The following is a 25,825-nucleotide window of genomic DNA, read 5'->3' as shown; positions in this document are numbered from 1 at the left end:
TATTCTGCTGCATTGGAATGATTAGGGAAGAACACCGGAAGTGCTATGGATTGGTTCAAAGTGTTATGGGAACAGTCCTTGGGGACAAAGGATGGATTAGTGCGAAGAGATACTCTGTCTTTGTGAAATATCAGATAAGGGGGGGTTGACAGACGGTGCTTGCAACTCGTCCAGCAGATGTGATTGCCACCAGAAAAAGGTTTTCCAAGACAGAAATTTCAAAGGCGACGAAGGAGATGGCTCGAAGGGTGGAGACGTTAATTTGGATAGAACAAAATGCAAGTCCCATGAAGCAACCGGTTCCTGAAGGGGAAGTCTTAAAGTGGCACCTTTAAGGAAGGCCTTGCACAACCTATGTGACATCAGATTAGAATCTTGTAGACCTAGATGAAAATTAGAAATCGCTGCCAATTGAACCCTGATTGTGGCAGCCACAAATCCCTGGTGGAAAAGTTCAGACAAGAATTCCAAAACCTCCGGAATAGAAGCCGGAAGCGTAGATGACTCCTTGACGCCTTGTCCATTTTTATGTGGTAGTAAGCGTCTTGGAGGTCTATTGAGCACATCCAAGTGTCTTTCCCTAGTAATGAGATTATAGACTGCAGTGTCACCATCCGGAACGTGTTATTCTTTATGGATTTGTTTAATTTGCTGAGGTCCAAGATGGGCCTCCAGTCCCCTGTACGTTTTCGCACTAAAAAGAATCTGGAGTAAGTTCCAAATCCTATTTGGTCTGCAGGGACGGTTTGGATTACTCTTTTTGCCAGCAACTTATTGACCTCCACAGTTGCTTGATCCCCGTGATTGGGTGGAACATCCGGGATCCTCTGGGGGACATGAGGTGGCAGAGAAAAGGGTATGGAATAACCTCTGGTGATAATTCTTTGTACCCATCTGTCTTGAGTGATACTTAGGCAGGCTTCCAGATACAAAGAAATGCGACCCCTGACCAGCTACAGGGAAGCACATTCGGGCCCCACATCAGGAGCGCTGATGTGGCCGGCCCTGAAACGAATCACGGCCTATCTGACCCTTGGGTCTAGAGGGGACAGTAAAACTTACTCCCACAGCAGAGTGCGTTTTCCCTTCTTGCTCACACCGGGTGAGTGTGTTCTTTACCTTGGGTCCAAACAATGAAGAACCGTCAAAGGGGGCGTCGGTAAAGGTAGACTTGAACGGTTCTGCAAAATTACACAAACGCATCGAGGAATGCCTCCTTAGGGAAATTCCTGAACCTGCTGCTCTGTTCGCTCCATCGGCTGCATAAGAGGGGAGCCTCATGGACGGGTTGACAATAGAATTCAAGGTGGACAACTGGGAAGACACCTTCTCAGGGACTGCCTCAGTGGATGTACCTTGTAGAGTCTCTCCTAACTCCTTAAGGAGATCTCTCTGAAGCCTCATAAAGTGGGTTAGGTAAGTTCAGCGATCTAAGAGTAAATGCTGCTGACGTAAAGATATGCTTCCTGTATCTGTCCATCGTTCGAGATTCTTTATTCGGCGGATGGACAGAAGTCGTCTCCACTAGCTCCTTCTTAGTGGCTGCCACCATCATGGCATCTACGGGAACACCCTTTGACAAAAATTCCTTCTCCTTGGGAGCTGACAGAAATTTAAATGGTCTCCTGGGGACTGGCTCCATGGCATCAGGAGTATCCCACACCTTCCGAATAACTAGTTCTAACAGTTCAAAGGGTGGAGACACCCAAGAGGCTAAATGCTGAGACCCGAAAGCCTTCAGATACACCGACTCCTCATCAGAAGGGGTGACAGTGGACCAGCCACACCTCTGCTTAAGGATCTCCAAGATGTCTACAAAGGAGACATCATCAGAGAATGACTTCGGTGACCCTTTTGACTACTCGAGGTCGGTGTCAGAGGTAAGAGACTTATCCTGGGAGTCTACATCCTTCCTCTTGCATGTCCTCTTCCATGAGGGCTCCTCAGTAGGATATTCCGGGGAGGTCTCGGAAGGATGGGGGCCACCAGCCGGGGGCTCCTGAGGCTGCGGGTCTCTGCTGTCCAGAGAGGGAGTAGGTGCTGAGACAGAAGTAGGTGCCCTAGGAGGAAGAGTGTCGGTACCCCTGGCAGGAGTTGATTATCGGGACAGCAAACTCCTCATCATCTCGAATGCCGTCCTCTCTGGCTCCGAAGACTGCCCCGGCTCCGAGGAGACCAAGGATGCCATCGGCTCCAAGCAAACCCTAGGTTCGGTTCCAGGCGTCCCTGTCGGGGCCGACCTGGAGGGGCTTTGGCTCCTAGACACCACGGACGGCACTGAATGTGTCGGAGCGGAACTCTGCTCCAAAACAACCTCAGGGGGAGCTGGAAGTGATGGTTCCACCAGCGGTACTGAACACTCTGGCTCTGAAAGTCCAGCATGGCTTGGAGGAGGAATCACAGAAGGGGTAACGGACTCAAGTGGCCCCAGAACCGACTGGGTCGGAGCTAACAACATTTTAGATAAGGCAGATGACTTCAGGAGTCTCAGCACTACTCTCTCCACATCTTCTTCCGATAAGCTCCAGGAAGATCTGGAAGACAGTGTGGGAGAACGGGGTCTCTGTAATATGACTGACCTTAATGTAGGGGAGACCAGTAAGGGATCCGTAGACTGGCTCCAATGTCTGCTATAAGTGGTCGGCTCTGAACTACCTGGTGCCGACACTGTAGCAATAGTAGTAGTAGTACCCTCAATCCGCTCCAAACTCAGTGGAGCCGAGGAGGCAGCAGGTTTGTCAGATTTAGAAATTTTGAGAGGTGGCTCCGATGCACCAGCTGGCGCTGGGGAGGGCCTCTTAGAAGATTTAGATTTCTCCTTTTTCGATCCATGTGACTTAGAAGAGGAGGAAGAGCTAGCCAGATGCTCCTCAAAAGAGGGCTTAAGGAAACCTTTTAATAAGTTTATTCTTTCTCTCCTGCAATACCCTGGCACTAAATGAGTGACAAAATAGGCATGTTTCCTGCAAGTGGATGGCCCCAAGACAGTATACACAGTTACTGTGGCCATCCATTACAGACATCTTCCGTGAACATTTCACACACTTTTTAAAGCCAGATGGCTTATGATCCTTGACCTCCTTAGACATCTCACAGAAGATTGCCAGACACACAGGGAAAGGAAAGTGGGAGGACTAGGTCCTCTAACTTAAATGGGCCTAGCCCTTAAAGTACCAGCAAAGACACAACCATGAGGACGAGGTCCTCTAACTTAAACAGGCCTAGCCCTGGTAGAGGAAGAAGGGAGAAAACCTAGGTCCTCTAAAACGGACCTAGAAAGGAAAGGTCCAGAAAGACAATTTAACAGTGTCGCACACACTGGAGATGAAATACAATCTCTAATAATTCAAATAAAGAGAACGAAGGTCAAAAACCCCATTCTAACGGCAAACACAAATAAGCGGAGAGCTCCGCAAGCAAAAGCTATTTATTTTCATCTAAGAACACTCAGAGAAAGCATGTCTAAATTTTGAAATAATGAACACACAGTCTAAACTACGCACAAAAGTGCCTACAACCACTAATATCAACAATATCTGAACTAGTAGGATATATATATATATATATATATATATATATATATATATATATATATATATATATATATATGTATATATAAAACAACCCCAGTGAAGAAACCAACTGGCATACCAATGAGAACGATAAGGCCAATGGCCAACTGTTCTCAGAAAAACTTAACACAGGAAGAACTCTAGTAAATGTTAAACTAACTACAAAAATGACAGCTATATAAAGCTATCTAAATATGAAAAACAGCAGAGTTTAGCCAAAAAATCAGCAAAATGTGTTAGACTTAGCCACAGCCAAGAAGAAGCACATCCGAACTCGTCGACGCGGAAAACGAGATCTGGGGATTGTACTGGTACACCATGGGATACCTACAAAGCCACAAGCCAACTAGAAGACTTCGAGTTTGTAAAAAGGCCGAGTCGGAGCAGAGGACTGGCTCCGAAATCATGTGTAAGAATGAAGGCGAGATAGGACTACAGAACATCATAGTATATCAGCACGCCCTGTTAAGCATGGCTATAGTTTTTTATCAAATGCTAGTAGGTAAATCAGTCTAAAGATTGCCAAGCAAATCCTGTAATTTAAAAGCTTGAAAGCGAAATTACAGACCTCAGTGTAGTGCCCAAAGTAATCTATTGACTACTGAAATGGGGCTTTAATATTTGAAACAATCTAGTTCTATTCAGTTCTGAAGCATTATAGATTAATCATTAGATAATATTTGATGTATGACAGTTGTGATATTAAAGTAATAAAAATCTGCCATTCAATTTTACTGCTTTTGTTATGGAGAAAACAAATACAACATACTCATATCATGGTAGACTGATGTTGCCTCTTTTGTCAAGAACAAAGGTGGTTTCCGTGGCGACATCATCTCAATCTTCATAAGTTCATTACAGCAGTGTTTCCACTGGCCTAGGAATAATAAGGAGAAAAAGAGTGAAATAGAACCAATGTATTACATCTCCGAGCAAAAGAAAATATGACAAAGCCATCTTAAAGACCACTGTAATCTTTTACATTAAATGGAATCTTGAATTTCAAGGCATTCTGTAGTGGGTGACTGTTGGAATTACTCTTCCTAGCTTAACAGGATACAGAATATTCAATAACTCAGCTTTTGGGTCTGCATGCCTTTAGACATCACAAGTGACGTCACAAATCAGAGTGCACCTGGCTCCTGCTCATACTAGTTATTGTCTGCTATTCACACAGCTTGTATTCTCAGATCAGACATTCACAATAGTAAGGTTTCTACATTCAGTGGCAAAAACACCAAACCTGCCAAGTGTACCTATGTTCATCAGCTCACTATTAAGGACATTATTAATTCTAGCAGTAATGCCAAAGAAAGGAGCAGGGTGTGAAGCAGTGCCCTGATGCCTGTGCATATCACTGCATGAAGGACAGAGAGGGAAACCTGAAATACACACCAGCTCCTTGTAGAGTGCAGCAGTGGAGGACAGAGTGCAGAGACAGACAAAAGCACTGATAAACAATCCTTGGCTGGTCTTGCGTTAACAGAAAAAAAGAAAAGGAAGCAGAACCCAGACACAGGTCAAAATCCAGTCTTGGAAAGTCCCCCCATGTGTTCACAGATACTTCCTAGGCTAATGATTCGTAATGATGTTCGGAAGCCTAGCCATTCATTCCAAAAAGTTTCTTGTCCTAGTGTTTTTAGTACAATTAACCAGGAGTCCTTTATATTATGAGTACAAATAACCCAGGGGCAGGCAGACATTTACATGTTACTCCTGATTATAAGGAACAAGGGCACCAATCCAAGGGTGGACTTGTGGTTCCCATCCACTCATCCAGATAACACTTGAACACCGTATGGCTCATACTTTTATTTACATGGAGAGGAAGATGACTCCAGAAAACTGTCATTTTCTGCAAGACATTTCTATCCCCCCACACCCCTTAGCACGCTCAGTATAGTTGCAGAAGAGACTGAGATCTCCTGAATGGGTGTTTATGCCACTATTGGACTTGTAGACATGTAGTAGATCTGAAAGGATGGGGTCAGTAGAGGCTCTGTAATTGACAACTTTGGCTTCAGCTTTCAGGTGAGTTCCTCTCAATTAATAAAGGATGAAATTTGCAATCTCTTTCCAGTAGATAGAAAGAAGAGCTGCTCCAGCCTGTTAGAAAGTCTGTTCTACCACTCAAAATGCGGATGGACCCAAGGAAACTTCCTCCCTGTCCCCGGGAGCCAAAACCACCTGTGAAGAAGGAGCAGAGCCAATCCTGGGTCCCAGCCCTCTAGACAGTACAACCCCTTAGCTGCAAGAGGCCGATCTGATAAGCCCAGACCTGATCCCCTTTCCAGAGACCCAGCACTGACCTGCAGAGACCCACTCTGATCCAAAGGCCAGGGAATTAAGCTGGTCAGGGACCCTGATGGAGTGGGAAAAGCATGCATCCTCTGATTCATCAATGCCTCCCTCTTGGGTGAATTGGGTCCTGGAATTCCGAAACATGGAGAGCTGGAATAGGAGAGGGCAACCTTGGGACCTGGGATTTTGACGAGCCAGACCGGGCTGGAGATGCCAAGAGACTCAGCTCTATCTGGCCCTGATCATCCTGTCCATATCCATAAGCAAAAGGCTCCTGGAGGGTGCTGAGGAATGCCTGGACCCCGAAGCAGACTTATGATGTCCACGATCTGAAGATCAGCTCCGAGGTCTAGCAGCCAAGTGCTTTGGATCCCTGGTGGATCCTGAAGGGGAAGGAGAGCCCAAAAAAAGTAATATCGGTTCCGACACTTGTTGCACCACCTTCTTCAGATCTGAATAAGCAGGCGTATCCGAGGGGATCCAACTCTAGTCGGATCCGAAGGCCTCTGTTCTGAAAAGACCTCAGAACCTAACAACGGATTCAGGGATGTCAAATCCGACACAGCCAAAGGCAGTTTCAGATCCAGAGATCTTTGATCTGAAAGCCTAGGCTGCTTATATGCCAAATAAGAAGTGCCCGGGGAAGCAGCTAGGGCTTTCCTTTTACAGTCCTTAGGGCCTGATGTAGCCAGCACTTAGAGACAAAAGGACCCCCTTGAACTATGCCCTTCAAAACCAACTTGTTATTATGGCAGTCCACCAGCGCTCGAGGATTGAATGCTGCACAGAGGAATCAGCCTCGAGGTGGTCAGCCCCCAAACAGTAGACACTTCTTGTTGGCATCGGAATTAGGCATCTTATGTCCACAAGAAGCTCACCTCTTAAACCCCGTGGGTCTGTCTTTCTCAGACATACCACTGGCTAGACGCACACAACTGGAAACACACAAGCACCAAAGGCTAAACCACCTAGCAATGAACAGCCAGAAAAACTAACTCACTAACTAACTATTAAGGTACAGAAAAAGGTGCCAAGTACCAAACAGAAAGGGAGGGGATACCACAAAACACACTAATGCTAGAGACACACTAGCAATGGGAGGGGAGAGCACAGAAAAAAAGACCACCTAGAGAAGTACTAACCAGCAAAAAACAGGAAAATTCACTTAGCTGAAGAATACTTGAAAAACAAACTATTGCACACAGCTCAAGAGCTAAGGATCATGTCTATGCATAAATGTGTCAAATGAGATCTGAGGGTTAGAGTGCAGAAGCGGATTATGGAAGAGGGAGGAGCTCGAGCCTTGGCTCTATGTCTTGTGCAGTGTCGGATCCAAGACCCAGTTGTAAGGAATAATGAAATGGATAACAACAGATTAGCAGGTTTAGTATGTGCTTTTTTCAATTTGTTTTCTTAAGTGGTGGCTGAACCTCTGGGTGGGTGGATTTGGCCATGGTACCCTTGGCCAATAACTTCAAACAATGGTTTTCCAAGTAAATGGAAAAGGATAACAAATGACTGCACAGTATCTTAGAGACAAACAATTAACAGGTATCACAGTGAGTATGGTCATGTGTAGTGCCCAAACAAAAGAGGCTCTTCTGTTGTCTGTCTTTATGGAGCATCTACCTCCCACACTCACATTTTCCCTTCTTGGATTACATGAAAACAAACTGCAAGGAGGAATAAAAACGGAATAAACTTCAACAAGGCACTTCTCTTTAGAAGGCTCGGTAGATAATCCAGCTCAGTGAACAATGTATAGACCATATTAAGATGTAGCGTTCAGGCTGACAGCCAAGTTCTGAAGGACATCAGCACAAGCTAACCTTCAAATCCTTAAAACTTCAGAGGAGCACACTCTTCCATGGCAGGAAAGCTTTGAAGGGCTTGGTACCCAAACCTGCATTTCTAAACAACTCAACTCAAGCTGACTAATGGTTTGGGTGAGAGAAAGGTGCCCTGAAGCTTTGGAGGCTGTCCAGCTGTTGCATCATTGCAAGATGTAACCCATAAAGCTTAGACTACTTGCAGCAGTGATCAATATGAAGAACATGTATAGCTTTCTATAACTTTTCCCGAAACATCTGCTCCTCAATGATATGCAGTAGATACTGTTTTGTAAAGCCTGAACCAAAATGTGAGCTATTCTAGACTGCAACTTCTGTACTAGACTTTAATACAACAATCTAGGATGCCAGTACTTGATTCAGCTGTTTTTTTGAACACTTATCCCTCTATTAAATAATGTGGAAACAGTGCTCTTTTTCTATATTTTATTACTAAATATGTCTTTGATAGGATACAAGGTTTGATAATAACCCTTGGTTACTGAATAGGCTTGTAATAGTTTGCAAACTCATAGCATAGTATTCACCTATGAATGCCCTTCTGTCTATATCTACAGGCAAGGCCAGCTCCACTCCCCTTTTTTGTCCTCTACAAAAATCTTACCTGACCTACATTATGACTCTAAAAAAACATGCCTGCCCCCTCCATTGAGTCAGCATACTTTTACAATAATCCTTTTGCAATATTTACAACCTAAAATCCTTTGTACCTGCAAAACAGCACTGTATTTTCTTTTTATCCAGCAAAAACCCACATTACATTTCAGAGCAACTTTTGCTGTACCCCTTGGTAATTCATGTTTTTTCTTTTACAAATGAATTCTGGTTGATCCTGCTTATAGGGGAGGAGGAAAACATTGTTTGAACTTTAAACAGTCTTCAGCGTAACATATTTCAATATGTGTAGTTCCTTGCTGTTTACCTTTACACAAATATTCAGAATGACCGTACATCCCTTAGTTCTAGCAAAAACAAAGAAATGCAAACATTTTGAATCCATTTAAAGTTATTACTATGTCTTTATTAGCCAGAAGAAAACCTATTTGATATTTAACAAATAAAACAAATTAATGCATTCTTTCTGAATAAAGAGAAAAAATGAAGATTATGCCTTGTAGCTCGACTCCAAACTCAGCCCCAGGCAAATATGGCTAAAGGTAATTAGTAGTCTTTATTCAAAAGCCACTCCACGATACCAGTTACATTTTCACCTTAGATTTTTGCATACTTTGAAATTATAATCCATAAGGGGTAAGGGAAGCTACTAAAGAATCTTTTGCCCCAAAAGACTGCAAGAAAAGCTAATATAAACAGACTAATTTATATAATCAGTCTAGTTAACTAGCGTAAACAATACATTTTAAGATCACTGTGAAAGATATCATATGTTAACTAGCGTAAACAATACATTTTAAGATCACTGTGAAAGATATCATATCCCTCTCCCAAGTGACCGCCTTCTTTTACAGTATTTGAAAAAACAGATGTTTTGGTATTCATCTGTGCAGCACCAACGGGTACAACTGCTTCTTTTCAGTGATGAACAGGAAGAAAGTACAGTTGCGCAAGTTCCACTTACATGCACAACAGATGTCGGTAGAAAGTACAGTTGTGTACACCTACCATAAATGTAGACGTTCGAGTGTCTTCACTGTTGCAGTCATGACTGTAGGGTTCTCCCCTGCCGGCAGGCAGCCCTTGGTCGGCCAGAATCCCAAAGTCTGGGTCCAGCGTCGGCTGTTCAACCATGCTCCCTGACGTCAGAGCGCCAGGAGTACAAAGCTGACAGCCGACGCCATCTTCTCCAGTTTTTCTTGCCCCAGATGTCAGGAGTCCCAAAATTAAAAAGGTCCCATAACCTTTGCAAATACACCTCAGAAGAATGGTGAAAAAAGGAACTACACAAAAGTAAAAATAAGAGGGGACAGGAGGGAGGGAAATCCAGACTGCAACAGTGAAGACACTCTAACATCTACATTTATGGTAGGTGTACACAACTGTACTATGTTCATCGTGTTTCACTGTTGCAGTCATGACTGTAGGGTAGAATCCCAAAGCTGAAAGAAAGGGAGGTGGTCATAAAGAAGAAGAGGCGGCTAGAAGGCCCTGCAAGACTGCAGAGGCAAAGCCTGCCCTAGATTTAGAGTAGAGAGGTAGATTGTAGTGCTTAGAAAAAGTATGCACTGAACTCCAAGTTGCAGCTTCCAAAATGTCTTTGGTAGGAACTCCCCTGAGGAAGGCCGCAGAAGTGGCAGCCGCTCTGGTGGAATGAGTCCATATACTCCCTGGGATTGGCTTTCCATGGTGTGAATAACAAAATCTGATTCCATGAGCAATCCATTTTTTGAAATGGCTTTACCTTGGGAACTTGAAGCATAAGAAACAAACAATTGTTCTGATTTTCTGATGTCCTTGGTTCTGTCCAGGTAAAAACATAGTTGTCTGTGTACATCCAAGGAATGTAAGATCCTTTCCCCTTTATTTTGAGGAGTGGGGAAAAAGGTTGGCAAGTGGATAGTTTGATTTAAAGCCACTTTGGAAACCACCTTAGGCATGAAGGTAGGATTAGTCCTCAAAGATACCCTGTCTTGATGAAAAATAATATAAGGTTCCACAGCCATAAGAGCTTGTAACTCTGAAACTCTCCTGGCAGAGGTGAGGGCTAACAAGATAGCTGTCTTCCAAGATAAAAACTTGATGTCAGAAGAGGCAGCAGGCTCAAAAGGAGGCAAGGTTAGTTTTTCCAAAACATAGTTGAGATCCCAAGCAGGAATGAAACTGTCTCATGAGCTGGTGGGAAAAGATGGGAGGGTCTGTATTATAATGAGCAGAAATAGCACAGGCATGTATCTTAATGGAAGAGAAAGAGAGACCTTTATGTAAGAGATCTGTCAAGTAAAGTAAAATTAAGGTAATGTTAGGAAGAAGAGGATCAGAATCCTGAGCCTGCATCCAGGAACAAAATCGTTTCCATTTTCCTGCATAAGATTTTCTAGTGCTAGGACGTCTGGCTTCTAAAATGACATCCATAACCTGCTTGGGTAGGAAAGAAGAAATCAAAGGCCCTGGATTAACCAGGCCGCCAGCGAGTTCTGACATGAGAGTGTAGAACCTGACCCTGATGTTGGGACAGAAGGTTCAGAGACTGAGGTAAAACCCAAGGGGGCTCCAGACATAGGGTTTTTTAGAGTTGGATACCAAAACTGCTGAGGCCAATTTGGAGCCAGCAAGATTATCATCTTGGGCTTGTCCTGTTTTATCTTCAATAAGACCCGTGGAAGAAGAGGAAGAGGCGGAAAGGCATATCCCGAGAGGTTCCTCCAAATGAATGACAGGGCATCCACTTTCCAAGCTTCTCTGTGGAAAGTCCTGGTGCAAAAATTCTGTAGTTGATGACTGAGATGGGATGCAAAGAGGTCTATGTGAGGACATCCCCAGACTGCTGTTATCATCCTGAATATTTTGGTATCCAGCATCCACTCGTGTGGATCCGAAAGGTTTCTGCTCAGACTGTCTACCAGGAAGTTTTGTTTCCCTGGCAGAAACTGAGCTTGAAGATCCAGATTGCAAGCTAGAGCCGTGTTCCATAGATACATGGCTAGTCTGCAAAGGGGGTAGGAATGAGATTCCCCCTTGCCTGTTTATGTACCACATAACTGTGGTGTTGTCTGTCCGTATTAGTAGTTGTCCTGGTTGTAAAAGATTCCTGAAGGCCAATAGAGCTTTCTGAACGGCTAACATTTCCTTTAAATTGATATGCAGGTGCATCTGATCCTTTGTCCAAAGGCCCTGCAGACAGTTGCCCTGAAAATGGGCTCCCCAAGCATAATCAGAGGCGTCCGTGGTTGGAATCTGAGTGGCAGGAGGCAGACGGAAGGGTTTCCCTTTGTTTAGAGCACATTCCCTGGACCACCAAAGAAATTCCTTTTGAAGGCAAGGAAGGACGGAGATCAGTATGTCTAAACTGTGGCAATGCCGAGACCATACACTTTTTAGGTACCACTGTATTTTCCTCATGTGTAGTCTTGCATATGGTACGAGAAGGATGCAGGAGGCCATGTAACCCAAAGCCTGCAGGAATTTCCTTGCAGATAGTTGAGTTAAAGTTGCCAAGGTTTTGAAAGGTGAAGCCAGCTGTAATTGTTTTTCGGATGTCAGAAATGCCATCTGGGTTGTGGTGTTTAGAAGAGCACCCAGAAAAGTTATCTGTTGTGATGGTGTCAAATTTGACTTTTTTATGTTTACAGAGAATCCCAGGAACTTGAGGAGGTTCTGTACAAATCCTAGATGCTGGAGTAAGACATCCTTGCTGTCTGCCTGAATTAGACGATCGTCCAGATAAGGGTAAATTTGAATTCCCTTGAGTCTGCAGTAAGCTACTACTGGAGCCAGGCATTTGGTGAAGACCCTGGGCGCAGTAGACAATCCAAAGGGCAGCGCAGAGAATTGAAAGTGCCTCGATCCGGCCTTGAACCTGAGGTATTTTCTGTGATCCTGCCTGATGGGAATGTGTAAATATGCCTCCTTTAAATCCAAAGTTACCATCCATGCATCTTTGGACAGCATTGGAAGTAGCTGCTGTAGAGTAAGCATCTTGAATTTTGGAATCTCTAGAAAGGTGTTCAAGACCGACAGATCCAGAATGGGTCTCCATGAGTTTTGCTTCCTGGGGACTAGAAAGAGCCTTGAGTAAAAACCTTTTCCCATCTCTGAAAATGGAACCAGTTCTATGGCATTCATAGCCAAAGAGCTTCCACCTGGTTTAAGGCCTCCGTCCATTGATGTTTTGGAAGGTCTGGCCATCCGCTTGGCCTTGGCAAGGTATGAAAATGGAATTTGTAACCTCTTAAAACCACATCCAAAACCCACTTGTCTTGGGTTATTTGAGTCCAATTTTGATAAAAAAGAGAGAGTTTTCCTCCGAGAGGGGCTTCCAGGCAAGAAGTTCCTGTAGCCCAACAGAGGGAGTCATTGAGTTTGTTTCCTTTGAGTTTGTGACCTGTCCTCTCCTCCCCTAGGGGTGGAAGCAGTCCACTGTCTTGATCTATAAGAAGCTTGGGTTTGAGGCCTTCCTCTGGAGCATCTATATCTACCCCTCTGAGGCCTGTCTGAAGTGGGAAAGGACCAATTTTTTGAAGGCCAATTCCTGCTAAATCTAGGTGGCTGTACTTGTAAGAAATCTTTAACTGTTTGCATGGATTTCGCCTTATCCTCCATCTTTTTAATCACCTCTTCAGCTTTTGATCCAAACAAAACATTATGCTGAACAGGAGCATCCAATAATTTAGCCTTTACTTGTTCAGGCAAATTTTGTTCCTTTAGCCATGCATGCCTTCTAATGACTGTGCCGGAGGCAGCAGCCCTACAAGAAGCCTCCAAGGCATCAAATCCACACAGTGTAAACCATGCTTCCCAACTTGTTCAGTGGCATGCAATAAGTCATGTAATTCCTTATCTGCACAGGCAGAAATGGAAGTAAGCTTTTGTTTTAAAACAGACAAGAGAAATTGCTGGTATTTCAGCATATGAAACTGACAGTTTAAAGCCCTAATGGACAAAGTAGCAGAAGTGTACACTTTTTTGCCCCATCTTTCTAAGGATCGAGAATCTTTTTCAGTAGGAATGGGATTTTTAGCAGAAGCGGCCTTAACTCGCTTAGGACCCTGAGAAATGGTTTCAGGGTCAGCAGAAGGGTTCTTGTATGAAAACTTATGGGAATCAGGAACCATGTAATATCTATCAGGCTTAACAGGAGCAAGAGGGAAAGAGTCAGGGGTTAAGTTAGCCTCCGAAAAGGCATCATCCACAATATCCAAAACAGGAGGAATAGCCAGGGGTCTATGTTGGGGAAGAAGAAGAAAATTGCTCAGTCTTTTCTTAGATTCCGAATACTCCTGTCCTTCCCGGTGGAAATGCTCCCTCATTTCATGCAAAGTTTCCCCAAAAGAGAAATCCTCAGGGGGAGAAGCTGAAGGAATGGATTCCTCAGCATCAGAATCCTCATAAGGAGGGAAAGAATATTCCTGGTCAGAAGAAGAAACTGAGGAAACAGAAGCCTGATCAGAGGAATCATAATAAACATCCTGCCTTGGCCTTTTATCTGGAGGGGGATGTGAACCCCTAATCATAGTAAGTAAATCCTCCGCCATCTTGAGTAACTGTTTCTGTGACTTGGGAGCCGGTTCAGAAGAGGCCTGTGCTGCAGTCTTTGATTTAGAAGGAGTCTTTGCCTTTATTAGAAGCTGAGTAGGCCTGAAAACCCCTTCGGAAGCCGGTACCTGCACAGCGGCTCCGGACCCATCCGAAGGAGCATTGTCCGAAGGTCCTGCAATAGAAATATTTAAAGGCCTGTTTGGCTCCTCATGAGAGTCCGTTTTGGCCATCGGTTCTGAAATGGCTGACGACAGGGGCTGCAAAAGTGCCTCACTGATGACGGCCGAACCTGAAGCTGGCTCCGCTTGTGTGCTATCATCAGATTTGGACCTCGGAGGCCTGTCTTTATCCTTGCGACGTTTGTGAACTCCGGTAGCCGGAACCATATCCGACATTTTGTAGTTAAAGTGCCTACCGAAGTAATGAAAAGCAAAATCGTACCTTGTACGTTGATTGAATCTAGCACAAAACCGACAACTAGCTACGTCGTGGTCAGGGTCTAAAAGCAAGGAATACAGTAAGAATGAAAATCCTTATGAGGTATTTGCTTCCTACATGAAATACAATTATTAACTTTTTCTGACATCGGAGTGGAGCAAGAAAAAAGTTTCCCCAACAGGGTACTTAGCTTTGAGTGGAGAAGAACATCTTCGGACTGAAGTTTATCAGAAAAAATAGTCAGGAGTCAGCAGACCGGCACTTGCGAACTGCTATCACCGCACGGCAAGAAAGACTGGAGAAGATGGCGTCGGCTGTCAGCTTTGTACTCCTGGCGCTCTGACGTCAGGGAGCATGGTTGAACAGCCGACGCCGGACCCAGACTTTGGGATTCTGGCCGACCGAGGGCTGCCTGCCGGCAGGAGAGAAACCTACAGTCATGACTGCAACAGTGAAACACGATGAACATCATACTGCTTTAGATGTCGGTAGAACATACTGCTTTATTGGCATAGGCATATGAGTAGTAGTGCCCTACTACCCTCCCTATGTCAATCTCGGCAGCAGGCTCTTCCCTGTGCTTTTCTGTGGCTGTGAAGGACTAATATGCTGACAGAGCAGGATAGTCTTTCACAGCCGTAGACCAAAGCCCTCAGTTTTTCCATGGGGCCCAAATGGAAGAGCAGATGGAAAAAAATAAGATTTGTGAATACCTACTGTTCCAAACCAAAGCCAACCCACCTACACACAAAAAGCTGCTAAACAAAAAACAGCAGCAACCAACAACAATAAACAATATATATCCAAATAAATGGGGATGTTAGGAGGGCATTGCCAGTAAGGCAGTGTGTTCTACAAACATCTACTGGTACAGGTAAAAAGAACTTACGAAACTCTACTATGTTCAACAAACAAGCTATCTTTCTGGAATAGGAGTAGATTCCAAAGCTTGCCCAACCTGGGTGGAGGAAGGATAAGGGTCCAGGAGTCCCTGGAGAATTGCTCCTAGCGAAGCCTGCAATAGATCTAGAAAAGGCATCCAGTTTGTAGTGCTTCATACAAATAAGGACTAAGGACCAAGTTGCTTTCTCCAGAATACTTCGAGTCCAAATGTTTCCAAAATATTAGTGAAGAGCAAAAGGCCCTAGTGGAATGTGCCTTTACCTTGCCTGGATTTGCCTTACTATGGTGGGTGCAATAAAAAACAATATCAGAGGACAGCCAATATGCTGTGTTTTGCTTAGAGACCTTTCAGTGCCCCACAGCCCTTTCAATCAAGAACTTAATATCATTGTGAGCTACTGGTTTAAATGGCAGTAAAGTCATTTTTTTTAAAAAACATAATTGAGATTCCACAAAGGAGACATTTGGGCATGATGAGTTCTCATATGCAAAACTCCCTTCATAAACTGTTTTACCATAAAAGAAGAAAAAGAGGGATACAAAGGCAGATAATACAGAGATGGCTACTAAATACACCACACTGGATACATATGCTAAGCCTTCCTGAAGAAGCTCACACCAAAATTTCAAGACCAGAGGGAAATTGGTGCTGCGGTAGCGTTGTCGCCTCACAGTAGACATTGTCCTGTTTGATTCTCAGCTAGAGTGTCTTCTGTGTGGAGACATGCGTGAATGGGCGTACCTTCGTTGAAGGTTGTGCGTCAGGGCCGGCAACTCGGCACGTAAAAATCTACTGCCAATCATTAGTGGACCGGAGTTCCGCTGTGGCGACCCCTAACCGGGAAAAGCCGAAAGACACAACAAGGGAAATTAACTGCAATGGATCCCCTTAACATTTAGGCATCCACTATCAAAGCATATGCTTTTTCAGTAGTAGGATTTCTGGCCTCCTTAAGCACCTGCTTCTCATCCTCAAAAAGCAAAAGGCAAGTGCCTAAACAAAGTCAACATTGAATCACCCAAGGCTGTTAACTGAAGTCTCTCCTAATCAGCCTAATCAGAGTGCACCAGTTGCCCCTGAGGCTGCAGATGCAGATTGTGAGGAAGTCTGTGATAATTGCCCTTGGTCAATACCATTTAAAAGGGAGAACCCAAGACTGCCTGGGCCAAAAGGGAGTTCACCATAATGAAATCTGGCATTTCTTACTGAAAATATAATGAACTCTGGCATTTCTTACTGAAAATTCAGAACTACTTTGAGATAAAGTGAAAAGGAGCAAACACGTACAGGAATATTTCGATCAAGGGAAATGATAATGTGTCTATCCTTCAAAGCATGGCTGTAAGGATATCTGGAAAAAATGTCAAAAACTTTTTGTTTTGAAATGAAGTGAATAGATCTGCTTGAGGCATTTCTCATATCTGGACTAAGTTTTCACTTGTATTGATTTGCCAAGGATCTGCAAAGTCTGTTTGCCACAATGAATTGCTCTAACAGGAAGGAAGATGCCTGAAGAGTCTGAGAATATGAAGAAGCCAGCTAATCAGGCAATATGCACCAGAATACACAGAGGATAAGACCTTGTACTCCTAAGAATGTCAAGGTACCATGTGGCTGAGGTGAAGTCCAAAACCACCATATAAGGACCCAGAGTCCAAAGGTGAAGGATTTTCAATGCGTGAACTACCACAAATAATTCCATATTTAGATATCCTCCCAAGTGCCCTTGGGCTCCCACACCGTTCCCCAAATGAAGCAAGACAAACTTATTAGTATTGCTAGCACTGACCATGCAGGGGAGGTGGAAGTCTTAGAAAAAAAAATGAACTGTTTTGTCTACCACCAAAACACTCAACTAAGGAAAGGCAACCACTGGGATTCCAGGGAAAAAGGTGCTGGGTCTAACAATTCCAGACCCACCAAAGAATTTTCCTCATGAAAAAATGGGTCTGTGTTAACAGCATCAAGGACACATTCTGTCCAAGAATTATTATGGATTATCTGCCAAGACTATTTTCCTCTTGAAGAATTTTGACTTCAGAAAAAGGTCATTATTACTCAGGAGTCTAAAGCAACCAGGAAAGATCAGTATTCATTAATGTGCCAAACTTGGGCCCCAACCAGGACAAGGCATTTGGTAAACACTCATGGTGAAGTGGAAAGCCCAAAGGGCAAACAAAGTGGATACTGCAGAAAAGAAAACTACTCAGAGACAGGAAAGGACCAGCACTGGTCCCCAAGACAGCTCTGTCTGAAGGAGAAGGAAAAATGTGGAGAACATGATTTTTCAATATTTCTGAATGAAAAACTGGTTAAAATACACTGGCGACCAGTATTTGGCTAGATAAAAGGAGGGAATACCAAAGCCAGGTGTCACCAAGAATGGAGGTGATTGAAGTTAACACTGCTGCCTGAAACTCCTCCTGTCAACATAGTTGAACACCCATTTGTCATGAACCACTGACTACCATTCTGTCTTGCTGACAGATAACTAGAGAAAATAGGCACCAGAGGGGTGACTTAAGACGGGCACTGCACCTCAGTACACTCGTAAGAGGAAAGTGAGGTTTATGCTTTTATGGTAAAGAAACCCGTCTTTTAAGGCTTGGCTGAGGACTACACCTGTTGCAAATTGTTTGTGTAGGCTGTGATAGCCGATTTATAGCATTTATAAGTGTTTACTGTATCTGTTTCTGCTTGTTTTCTGAAAAAAAAAAAAAAAAAAAAATATCTCTTGTTTTCCCGCCTTACTAAGCTAGAATAGTCCAGTTTCAGAGCTTGCTGATCCCTGGGCTTTGTTTGCAGTTCCTGTTACTGAATCTTTACCTAATTTGGAACAGAGGAAGTCCCCTTGCTTACCAGTGGGAGTGGGAAGCATTGAGCTGCCTGTTGGTCCAGTTTTGTGAGGTTTCAGCCAGCAACTTGTAGTTTATTGGTCGTTTTGGGCCAGTTCTTAGCTTCTTTCAGCCCCTGATATAAAAGCTAAGCAGCGTTGCTTCGATTTAGTCTTGATAGCGGAGCTGCTACCGTTGCACACTAGGGCAGCGCCGGTTAAGCAGATTTAAACTATTTGGGCTACCTAAATTCCACTCTTCAAATTTTCCCTTAAAGCTACCTTCCTCGAACTATACTACTGATCTAATCATCGTATACTATAACTAAAAAGATCATCTCTACTTGACTCCAAGTAGACTATTCTCCATCTGTTAAGCCTAGCACTTGCTCCTACAGTACTTATTACCTTGATACGGTGCTCTTGTCATAGATAGTACACCAAAAAGGCAAACCCCCATTTCTCGGTCATCCACGTCCCCCGGAATCTTCTTTAAAGTTTTTTTTTGTCTATTCCTTCTAGCATGTTGAGGGATCAGTTGCTAGTGTCCTCTCCTGCTCAGCTGGTGAACCTGGGAATATTGAGGCAATGTTACAATTGCCTCATGTACACTGAACAACCCTCTCCTCCTCCCACAAAACACAAATACATGCGAGAGATGCAACTATACAGCCAAACTGGAGGCTGAGCTCTCTCAACATAGGACTGGCAAGACCAGTCGGGAGGAGAAGGTTACCACACACACTATAGACCCAGTCTCACATAGTACCATCACAACCTCAAATCATACACATAAACACACAAAGACATACTCGGAGGCTCTGATCAAAAATCTACCAAAACAGCAGAGGCCACCAAAGCAGACACCCAAACAACCACCACCTCAGAACACATCACCTGCAACACATAGACCTCACAGTCAGTGTGTCAAACAGTCACAGCCCTTAAGGCCAAACAAAATGCCAGACACACTAGTCATTGGTGACTCCATAGTCAGACACACTGGCGTCCCGCTCACCAGACTGAGTAAGGAGAAGGTCACAGTAAGCTGCCTGTCGGGCGCTAGAATCCGCCACATAACGCAAGCACTCAGGTCTCTCAACAGCAGGTACAAATCGACTCAGTCATTGTCCACGCTGGTGTAAGCGACCTGAGGCGTACCTCCTTGGACTACATGAAAAGAGACATCGAGGAGCTCTCTGATTATGTAGCCCAGGCAGGTATGACCCTGACCTTGAGCAGTATCCTACCTTCACCAAGAATGATGCCACAATACAGAGATAAGATGATCAGCTTTAACAATTGGCTTAAACACTGGTGTCATTCAAAGGGGATCCAGTGTCTGTCTGCCTGGGATGACATGCTGGACAAGCCACGCTGCCATGAGGGCGGCTTGCACCTGTCACCCTGGGATTCGGATATTGGCAAAGGCTCTTGCCACCCCATAGTGCCTTTTTAGGCAAGGCTCAAATTCTAAACCTACCACCCTAGAACACAAAAAGGAAAAAACTAAGGGTAATGCTGCTCAATGCCAGAAGTCTGAATCTCAAAATGCACGCACTCGAGGCCCTTCTCAGTATGGAGAACATCGATGTCTGTGCTGTGACAGAAACCTGGTTCAAGGCTCCTGAGAGCACCCCAGCACTATCAGGTTTTACCTCATATCATGCGTTCCGGCCCCAAAATCCGGACAATACCAAGAAAGGAGGGGGTGTATCCATATTCATCAAGGACTCCCACACCTCAAGACTGGTTGCAACGCACGGTGCATCGGAGACCATCCAGGTGCAATTAACCATAGGCAAGACTGCTCTGCAAATTGTAGCATGTTACAGGCCACCCTCACAAACTCAGGAACCTCACATGGCCTTCCTGAAAACACTAGAGGGATAAATGTATCACCAAACACCATCATACTAGGTGACTTCAACTACCCTAATATAGACTGGGAACACTACTCAAGCCCAAACACCCTAGCCCAAAAGTTCCTGGAATTCATAAACTCAAATGCCATGGAACAACTAGTTACCATCCCCACAAGAGGAGATAACATACTTGACCTCATCATCACGAACATGGGAGCACAATGTTCAACACCGAAGTATACCCCTCACTGGTGAGATCAGATCACAAACTAATCTCGCTGGAGGTCCTCATCCCACCCACCTGAAATAAAAAGACCACAGTAAAGAACTTCTCAAAGCAGACTTCACACTTCTAAAGACTAGTGTGGTCTCCTTTAAGGCCCCGAGCGGGAAAACAGTACACATGCCGCTGAATCACTTACAAATGCCTTCTACCAGCACCTACAGGACTGCATGGATAAGGCAATCCCAAGCAAAACAAAGACTCTCTGTACCAAAGGCAAGCGTCCAGTCTGGTGGACCCCAGCCATAAACAAACTCTACAACAAAAGGAGGAAGCTACTACAAGATAGAGCAAAATCCTTAAAAGGTAAGACACCCTTGATCACTATAAGTAAAAAACTAAGAGCTCTCATAAAATCATCCAAAGCAAATTTTGAGAGAAAAATAGCTAAAGACTCAAAAGACAATCATAAGGCCTTCTTTAGCTATGTTAGAAACCTGGGAGGAAACTCCCAGATATGCTCAGAACTAGTTCAAAATGATGTGAAGATTATTGATCCTATGGACATTGCCAACATACTGGCTGACAGGTTCAGTGCAAACTCCCCCCCCCTCCCCCCCAAAAGGAGAGATATCTATACCAAATGATTGCAGCCCCCCAAACATCTCCAACGCCCAAGTGAGAACTGCTCTCTCCAAAGCAAAAAACACAGCATCCATGGGACCTGATGGTGTCCCCGGCTGTGTGCTCCACGAACTCAATGAGGAATTAAACCCACAGCTAGGACAGCTGTTTAATCAGAGCCTTACCTCTGGATACGTACCCAGGGAGTGGCGCACTCCAACTGTGGTCCCACTTCACAAAGGCGGTGCCTCCACCGACCCTGGAAATTACCGGCCCATTAGCTTGACAAGCCTTATCTGCAAAGCCATGGAGAGGATCATAATGGACCTCATAAATAAAGACATAGGGAATTTGCAGACTTTGGATCCAACCCAGTTTGGCTTTGTCAAAGGCAGATCATGCCTTTTAAACTTGGTTGACTTTTTCGAAACAGTCACCAAAGCCATTGATGAGGGAAAGGCAGTCCATACAGCCTACCTCGATCTGGCGAAGGCCTTCGATACAATACCCCACTCGGGTATCATTGAAAAACTCATCAGCTTAAATATTAACCCATACATCACAAGATGGGTTGCAAACTGGCTGAGTGACAGAACCCACAGGGTCAGAGTTGCTGGCGCCATGTCAGACTCAAAGCCTGTCACAAGTGGTGTCCCACAGGGCTCAGTCCTAGGCCCACTTGTTTGGCATCTACAAGTACAAGCAAACACAGGAGGGTTATGGCTGACAAAGTTTGCAGATGACTGCAAACTGGCCATAGTAGAAAACACATCTGACACAGATATCCTTCAGAAGGGTCTCACAGAAATGGATAACTGGTGCCAGAGCCATGGCCTAAAGTTAAATGCCAAAAAATGCATAGTCATACCCTTCGGGAAAAACAAGGTTACCCCTAGCTACCAAATAGGTGGCAATCCACTGAGCACAGAAGAAGTTATCAGGGACCTGGGGACCCAGGTTGATAGTAGTCTGTCATTCGACACCCATGTAGCTAAAGTAGTTAGGAAGACCTTCTACATTGCCCACCTTATCATGAAGGGATTCTCATCTAGATCAAGGGAGGTCATTGTCTCCCTCTACTCATCACTCATCAGACCAATGATTGAGTACAATGCCCCATTCGAATGTATCTGACCCGACACTTGCAGCAGCTGGAGAGGCCACAAAGTTCCTCACCAAAAGGATAAAGGGTCTCAAAAATCTGTCCTATGCTGCCCGACTGAAAGAACTCCAGCTCTATTCAGTCGCTTACCTTGCTCAGAGGTGACCTTTGCCTAACATACAAGGCCATGTCAAACCCAGATTTGATGAATATGCTTCACCTCAGAAAATCTAGATCCATCAGAGCCACAAGGCGGAGACTTAAACCTCGACACGGCTATTAATAGGGCGTGCTGGAGGGATAGATTCATCACCCAAAGACTTCCTATGCTGTGGAACAAAATCGGTATATGTGAGGCAGAGCACCTCGCTGGCCTTGTTCAAGAGAAATCTTGACCAATGGATGGGAGATCGCAGATATACCCCAGGGATTACCTCAGTGTCACTGCTCGACAGAGGCACAACAAAATAATGGGTATATTTCCCCATACTAAAGGGGTGGCGTAAGCCACAAAACTATGGGCTAGGCTTGTAAATGCCCTTGGGCAGATAGCCTAGTATGAACCTATGAACCTATTAACCTGAGGTATCTTGGTTAGTTCCTCTGCGATCTTTATTTGGCAAACCATTGAAAATAATCTTGGTTACAGGAGGAAACCTAGAGAAAATGAAACAATTTTAACTATCCTGCCTCTGCTCAGTTCTGAGCCAGCATCCGACGCAAGACCCAAGACTGTGATATTCGGCTGAGGGCTACCTGCAGGCAGATAACCCAAATGCAATGACTGCAACAATGAAACACGAAGAACATCCTTTAATTCCCCTGAACCTAAATAATTTGGTTCTCTCGTACCTTTAAGCAGGCAATGGTACAGCCCTGGAGGATATAAACAAACTTTATGTGATGCACAGTTGTGATACCATTTCCCCTCCACCAGGGGACATGGAGATAATAGAAGGCAAATGGTCTGATATAGTCTACCCCTGGCTAAGGTTACTCAGAGTCGGAAGCTGTAGGCTTAGGCATATTTTGTCATTTATCAGTATATATGTTTTAGGTGCATATGAAGTCAATGGTGGTGGTGGGGCAATATATCAGTGTCCATCAAGTCAGGGGATAAATGTCTACCAGATCAATACCAAATACTGGCTGCACATTCTGCTCAATATCCAAATGGACAAAACTCATTTCCCTTAAAATAGTAAACTAAAGTTTATTTTAACAGGGATACATTTCTAAATACTGCACTAAGCAAAAAATCAATTATAATAATACAGCACCAACCACAAATAAATGTCAAAAAGGACCCTAAAATAAAGAAATGAAGGCTATAAGCACAAATAATGAAAACAGTATAAAATAGTCTTAGACATGGAATTAAAGAAAAACATAATAAAAATTCCTGTAAGTAATTTTCCGTAAACAAAATGTTGCCCAGTACATGTCAAAAAGGACATCTAAGAAACAAAGGCTAAAATTAGCTCAAAAATAACAGAATCATAAAAAATAGTGTTGCACAAGGAATTAAGCATAAATAACATTCCTGTCAGAAATGCTTCAGAAACAAAATGGTTCCAAAATCATGATTTAAAAAAAAATGTTTAAAATGTCAAATTACACCATTCACATGCATACATGAAAATGTGAATTAAAACACTGTGAAAATAGTATGTTTTCATGTCAGAATATTCGAAATAATGCTTTAAATCAATGGAAATAACAGATGCGATTTACTTGCGATTATGGCAGCACAAACCAATGAGAGAACTTCACTGAAACAGCACTGATACAGGAAGTCTGTCAAGGATTACTCAAGAATCATAAGAATTACCCAATAATCATAAACACTTAGAAAAAGTTATAAACCCTTGAAAAACTAGTATTCAGTTTAATAATATACAGTGTAATTCTGTACTGCAAAGCTGAACTTTTTTTTTTAAACAAAGGACACACACACACACACACACACACACACAGCTATACAATGCAAGCACTCATGGAAAAAACAGCGGGAGGAATAAAATAACCCAAAGGGATGTATGGCACTACAAATCTGAGGGCTGTTTGCGGCTGTGAAGGATTATCATGCTCTGGCAACTGACTAGCTTTGAGAGACTGCTAGACAGAGGGTAGCAGGGCTTTACTATGCATATACCACAGTAAGGCAGTGTGTCAAGTATCTATTTGGTTAACCGATTTTCTCAATCGTAAGTCTGTAAGTGGAGAATAAAGGATTTAATACAAAAAAGTGATTCATCTGTTTGGGTGTCAATGCACAAACCTTTAAACCACACTACATCCAATGCACTTAGTCATTGCACACATTTTTCAGGTAAGGAAAAGCAATACTGGTTTGTTTTTTCTTTGCTTCTATAATGCCTTTTGAACAGGCAGACATATTCTTCATTATTTTCTTTTAATTAGCTGAAATTAACTAAGAGCAACTGACTGTAGGAAAACATGTAAATAGTTTATCTCAACAGAATACTTCAGCCTCCTTCTGCTTCTACTTGTTTACATTTTACCATGGAAATACATTGTGACTGAAGTCAAGAGGATTTTCGAAGGTGATCTATTTATGATAGATGAGCATCACTGTTAAAGCAGCTACAGAGTACTTCTTTCTAGAGAATGTCAAAGAACATGGCAACGTGGAATTTTTGCATTATCTGACAATGGTGTGCCACTCCTTTAAATACTTATTGTTGTGTCTTTTGGCTTTTTCCCAGTTAGGGGTCACCACAGCGGAACTCCGGTCCACTAATGATTGGCAGTAGATTTTTACGTGCCGAGTTGCCAGCCCTGACGCACAACCTTCAACGAAGGTACGTCCATTCACCCATGTCTTACACAGAAGACGCTCTAGCTGAGAATCGAAGACGTCTTACTGTGAGGCGACAACGCTACCGCAGCACCACCACAGCAGTCGCCTTTAAATACTTATTACTGCTCAATATTGGAGTTGTTTGGCTTCTGCTACATACCTACAAAAAATTGCATTACTGAGTAAAGTACAAACTTGCAGTGTTAAAGATTGTACTACATTTATTTTTCTGTGTATTTAATTAATTGTTTAATTGAATACTGTGGTCTGCGTCTCTCTCTAGTTATTTCTTTTTCTATTTAATTGTTTCATAGAATACTGTGGTCTTTCTCTGTCTCTGCAGTTAGTGGGGCTATTGTGTTTCACTTCATTGATATTCAGTGTTAAACTCTTAGCCTAGAGGGTTTCTCTGTATTTCTAAGTGTCAGTCACATAACTTTGAATTTATTACTGCTCAATATCGGAGTTGTTTGGCTTCTGCTACATACCTACAATCAACTGCATTACTAGCTGAGTGAAGTACAATCTTGCAGTGTTAAAGATTGTACTGCATTTTATTTTTCTGTGTATTTAATTGTTTCATGGAATATTGCGGTCTGTGTCTCTCGGTAGTTATTTTTTATTTAATTGTTTCATAGAATACTGTGGTCTCTCTCTGTCTCTGTAGTTAGTTTCCCATCTGCCCTCCCTGTTCTTGTTGTTGTATTAATCTTGGTGGCGTTGGAATTGCTCGCCCTTCCTGTAAATTTGTGTTTGAACACTACTCCTGGGTCTATCTCATTTGCTCACTCAACAGAGTATAGTGAAATCATATTTTGACTTCAGACACTCCTACCAGTCCCATCTGTTCAGCTCTATCCCAGCTCTATTCTAGCCTAGTGTCACTAGCTCATTCTACCTAATAGAGAGAACATTTGTGAAGGGCAAGCCACTTAGGTCTTTAATTTTGAATTATCTTCGGTTTCTCTTTTCTCCCTTTCCAAGATAAAAAAAAAATTCTAAGCTTGTTTCCTGCCTTTCCTGTAACCAGTCTAGTCCAAATACAGATTTGCTGTAACCAGGACTGCTTGTAAGCTTCTGAGCCCCCAAAGCCTTTCTGTGTTGGGAGGGAAGCCTTCTAGCTTATCAGTGGGAGT

The 25,825-nt window shown here is 43.5% G+C and overlaps 1 protein-coding gene across 1 annotated transcript in view; it reads right to left on the bottom strand.

Annotated features, from left to right (window-relative positions):
• The window catches only part of RTKN2 (rhotekin 2), a 746,431-nt gene that overhangs the window by 79,369 nt on the left and 641,237 nt on the right, over positions 1-25,825 (bottom strand). The window contains exon 11 of the mRNA XM_044055605.1: positions 4,342-4,449. Within this exon, the coding sequence (XP_043911540.1) occupies positions 4,342-4,449 (108 nt within the window). The remainder of the gene's footprint in view (positions 1-4,341; positions 4,450-25,825) is intronic.

Source organism: Protopterus annectens, chromosome 14.part0 (assembly GCF_019279795.1).
Source record: "Protopterus annectens isolate FY-2018-M chromosome 14.part0, PAN1.0, whole genome shotgun sequence".
Classification (NCBI taxonomy): domain Eukaryota; kingdom Metazoa; phylum Chordata; order Ceratodontiformes; family Protopteridae; genus Protopterus; species Protopterus annectens.
The sequence above is the reverse complement of the archived record's forward strand: the minus strand, read 5'-3'. Positions and strand labels throughout refer to the sequence as shown.